The sequence below is a fragment of the Charadrius vociferus genome, unplaced genomic scaffold (genome assembly GCF_000708025.1).
Source record: "Charadrius vociferus isolate BGI_N301 unplaced genomic scaffold, ASM70802v2 scaffold111, whole genome shotgun sequence".
NCBI lineage: Eukaryota > Metazoa > Chordata > Aves > Charadriiformes > Charadriidae > Charadrius > Charadrius vociferus.
The window spans coordinates 1,603,736-1,608,428 of NW_009647046.1; the positions used below are offsets into that span (position 1 = coordinate 1,603,736).

At 51.5% G+C, this 4,693-nt stretch overlaps 1 protein-coding gene across 1 annotated transcript in view; it reads left to right on the plus strand.

Annotated features, from left to right (window-relative positions):
* TSPAN18 (tetraspanin 18) overlaps nt 1-2,421 on the plus strand; it is a 24,601-nt gene extending 22,180 nt beyond the window's left edge. The window contains exons 7-8 of the mRNA XM_009895626.1: nt 1,260-1,343; nt 2,333-2,421. Coding sequence (XP_009893928.1) covers nt 1,260-1,343; nt 2,333-2,380 — 132 coding nt within the window. The 3' untranslated portion in view covers nt 2,381-2,421. The remainder of the gene's footprint in view (nt 1-1,259; nt 1,344-2,332) is intronic.
* The last annotated feature ends 2,272 nt before the right edge of the window (nt 2,422-4,693 follow it).

Sequence of the window (4,693 nt, forward strand, 5' to 3'; positions counted from 1 at the left end):
CATTCCTGGAGCAAAGTCAGTCTCTGGGACACCATTGCTGGTAGGACAGTGCTAGCTGTGCTTGTGTTCGCCCCCATTTGTAGCCAGCTGAGTGGGACATGCTGGAAGCTGGGTTAAGGTTGGAGTTCTGGCAAGCCCCCAAACATTTTGTTGCTAGGCTGGATGGTGTTCCCTGAAAATTAGGTCGAAATGTGGCTGCTGCTGAGCAGTCTCAGGTTGACGAGAGCGTGGTTTTAACAGCTTGGTTACTGCCCCAGCGGTCTGCGCTCCCTGGGTCCGCCTCATGAGTGGGTCCCCTCTGCACTCTCCCTCGCTCGCCTCTGGTTCTGTCTCAGTCGCAGTGAGCCGGGTCTGGCACGGACACCAGTAGGTAACTCTTGTGCTGTCTTTGCAGTTCAGACATTTTCTTTTTGGGTGGAAGGAAAAAATCAGGTGATTGAAACACCTCAGCAGTATGGATGAGATTGAATGAGTATGGGTGAAGTATATGCTCAGTGGGGAAGGGAGCTACTTTTTACACTGGACAATCTCCGGTCTGCTTTTTTATGTGTGACCTGTTTGCGCAAATTTGCTGGTGGGCTGGAATTTTAGGCTGGGAGAACTGAGGCCAGGATATGCTGGCGATTTCCAGAAACATCCTGAAACCTTTGCAGAAGATGTACCTGTTAATTCTATAAGCAATAATAAATGACATTAAAGATGATGGTGGCTATGCTGCATAAGTGGAAGGATTGCTGTAGTGTGTGGCCTGAGTTCTTAGTGAAATTAATTCTCCTGTAGCCAGAAGATCAGCAGGTGTTCATCCTTGTTCCTTTGGGTAAAGGCACTGAGAAATGGTCCTGAGGTGTCAAAGAGCTGATGGCTATGAGAGAGAATTCAAGAATCTCCTGCCTTGGCTTTAAATAAATTGTCCTTATCCCTAGCCAGTCTGGGGTGTCTGTCATCTGCCTTGAGGGTCCTTTTCTCTGTGCTTAGTCTCTGCCCTTTGCAGATGGAGGGCCTCTCTTCTGCTGCTCCTCTCGGCCCTGAAAGAAGACACGGTTCCTCGTGGTCAGCGAGGGGTTGTGGGTGTGCACCGCTCCTGTCCCACTGCAGCAAAACCTTCTCCTCCCTGGCACTGTCCTATGGGTCTCTGCCTCCTGTGCTGTGGGGCGAGGGGGAGCTGTGCTTACGGTGCCTGCATCTGAGAGCACCTCTGTGCCGTGAGAACACCACTATGTGCTGCTCAAGTGTGTCTCGCCACATTTTGTCCTTCCTAGGGCTGCTACACTGTGATCCTGAACTCCTTTGAGACCTACGTGTACCTTGCAGGAGCCCTTGCCATTGGAGTGTTGGCCATTGAGGTACTTACTGTAGTGTAACTAGAAGAAAAGCAAGTGTTGGTAGATGTCCAGCAGTGAGGCAAACAGGCAGGTGCTCCCCCTTGCCAGGGGAAGCTTCTCCTGCAAAGTGTGAGCAGGTTATCAACTTGTGGTTTTAATTGCCTAGAAAGAGCTGGGTGCTTGGTCTTCTGCCACAAAAGGCAGGGGAGTCATGGATGCCACACGCCTGCAGCACCGCAAGCCTGCAGTGCCGCCTCGTGTTGGCCTCGCCACACAGCTCGCACCCTGCCACGCTGGCCACGGAGACTTTGGGGACCCACCACCTGCCCCGGGGCCTCGCACAGTCACATCCATTATTGCGGCAGCAGCCCAGCAAGCTGGCTCATCTGTCACTTGGTTAACGTGTTCGAACTGTGCCTTTGCTTTAAAAACTTCTGTTTAGAGCCTGAAACTGTATCGGCTCCAGAGCATCTCCGTTATACAGCATTAGTGTCTGTCTCTTTGGTGATGTTTTGGAGGAACAGGCTTCCACCAGACGTGACATCAGCCCAGAAGTGATGTTGCTGCAGCATTGCTGTGGCAAGGCTGGGTGCTTTCCCCAGTCCCCTGTCTTGTGCAAAGGAGAAGGAGCTGGGCAGAGCCCCAGCAGCCCCCATGAAGGTCCCAACTGTGCCTGCTCCAGGCAGTGAGCACAGTGTGCAGAGCAGGGACCATAAAGCCTGCTCCCCTGTGACACCAAGGGTGGTTTGGGAACGAAGCCAGGCTGCTGCTGTAGCCACAGTTTAGGGGACAGGGGGAGGGGAGGGATCGTCTTCAGGAAAAAAAAAGTTTTGCCACCCCTGGCTGGTGGGAAGGGTCCCCCTTGCTGTGCCACTGACTGCTGGGCAGGAGGGAGTGACAGGAGTGGTGCTGGGGCCAAGGAGGGCTTTGCCAATCTTCTGGAAGATGCAGCTGACTCTCATGGTTCTCTGTTTTGTTTTTGTCCTCTTCTCCCCCTCCCCCCCTTCCAGCTGTTTGCCATGATCTTTGCCATGTGTCTCTTTCGAGGGATCCAGTAGGAGGTGGCCCATGAACCACCACGTTCCCCACGTACTCAGAAGAAAAAAGGAAAATCAGAAGAAACAAAACCTGAAAACACCCAAAAACCTTTATTTTTTTTAACAAAATGGGGTAGGGAGAAAAAAAAAAGAAAAAAAAAGAGGGTTGTAATATATGAATGACCAAAAGGATTGTACTTCAGGGGCTGGAACTTTGAGGTGATGTGCACTACACTGTACACCGGACCCTTGCCCAGAGCCACCCGCAGCAGCCGTGGAGCAGGAGCCCAGCGCAGCCGATGATTGCACTAGAGACTAACGGAGCTGGCAGGGGGGAGCGGGAGGACGAGCACAGCTGCCTCTCCTGCAAGGCTGTGCCTACTGTTCACAACTTTATCCTGTTTTAGACAGCAAAGGACGGAAGAACAGCCACGCAGGGGCTGGATAAGGCAACAGGTTGGCCAAAGTCTGTGACTGTCTAGGAGGGATTGAAACAAGCAGTGGTGGCTCGTCTCAGAAGTAGGTAGTCGTTGTTCGCGTGATTCTGGCTTTAATACCCAACCACAGAATGAAAACACACGTTCTTCAGCAGAAGCTTTGCCCCTGTCACCTGAAACTTGTCAGAGAAGTCGGGCACTTCAATGAGGCTGGCTTTTCTCTGGAGCCCCAGGCAGGGGCAGCGTGGTCTCACGTAGTGATGGGACTCAGCTAAGGCTGGCTGATGGATAGCAAAGAGTTTTGTGCCTACCTTTCTGGTTTTACTAAGATTTACTTTTCCTTGTTGTGAAAAAGAAAGAGAGCAAATAGTTCCCTGCTGTGCTCCCATCTCCTGGGAAAAATAATGGCTCTGGAAAAGAATCATTGATACTGCTGCCTTCCTGAGAAGGGGAGGAAATAGTGTTTAAATCTTGTTGGCCGTTGCCTTTCCCTTCATACTTGCAAAAAACAGTTTGTGGTGCTCTGTTAGCATAAATATTTGCAGTGAATTCCTACATGCTTTCCAGCCCTAAGCAGAGTTCCAGGCATGGCGCTGGATGGAGGCGGCTGAGGTTTGTCAGTCTCCCATGCTGTTTGCCTGAGACAGTCATGTGGTGTCATTTCTGCTCAGAGGATTTCCCCCGAGATCCTTCCATGGGTGCATGACGAAAGCATCATCAGAATTGTTTTAGTCTGTCTGCTAGTTGACAGTGTGTCCTCCCTTCAGACAGTCTGACATTTAACTAATGTTATCATCTACTTAATCACTTGGAAGTGAACCTGAGAAAAAAGCCTGGGACTGGGCCTTGGTCAGAGATTAAGATGGAACTGCTGAGGCCCCAGGAGCACCCAGGGTACAGCCAAACCACCAGCTCCAGTGGTCGGGGTTATCTACCCAGACAGGTCACTGGTTTCTCTCCTCTGGAAGCCTCAATGCCTGTTGCGCTAATTGTTCATCCGGTCACTCCCTGACCCCAAACTCGTCGTGCTTGGGGGAGGACAGAAGGGGCTGTGGTTTCTTGTTTAGCTTAGGTCTTTTTACAGATTTTATAGGCTCCGATTATGGAGCACTTTTACATAGGCTTAAACCAGCACCTCTGGAAGCTGTAAGCCCTGGCAAGGCAGGCGAGGGGGCAGAAGGCAGCAGCGAGGAAGCTCGTGCCCAGGTTTGTTGGCAGCAGGTGCCCTTGGCCTGGCTGTTCCCTTTGGGGCTGTGTCCTTCAGCGCTCCCGCTGGCACCGCGCAGGTGACAGGGGAAGAAGGAAAGCAGTGGAAAGACTGGTGCGTAATAGACAACGATCCTGGCTAAATGTCCAGGTTGGGGAATCAGGATACGAAAGAACCAGGAAGGAGGCATTAGAGCTTTTCCGAGCTTCACTTGAGAACAACAATTTGCCCATCAGCAGGAGAGGGCAGGTAGAGCTGCAGCTCCCCCGCGCCACAGTCAGCATATTCCAGCAATGGAACAGGAGGCCAGGGCTGCTGAGCAGCCTCAGATGTTGCATTTAAACCTCGTGGAAAGCTTTTCTGAACTATTTCCTTCTGGATCTGCTTTTAATGAGGCGTATTAGCATTAAATTCTGGTCTGTTGTTTAATGAAGGAAAAGAGTTTTGCTAGCCAAAAACCCGCAGTATTTGTACCCGACAGCAGGTGCTGCGCTTAAGATAGGAAAAATCTGTTGCATCTACTCATCGTGCAGGGAACGGGCTGAGCAGAAGGCGAGCTTATCTGTTCAGCTTCTGCCTCAGGAGCTGGTGTCAGCGACTGTTCTGGGAGAGCAATTCCCAGGGGAGGAACAAAACCACGAGCAGAGACGGTAATTTGGCTGGAGGTGAGCGAGAGAAGCAGAACTGCCT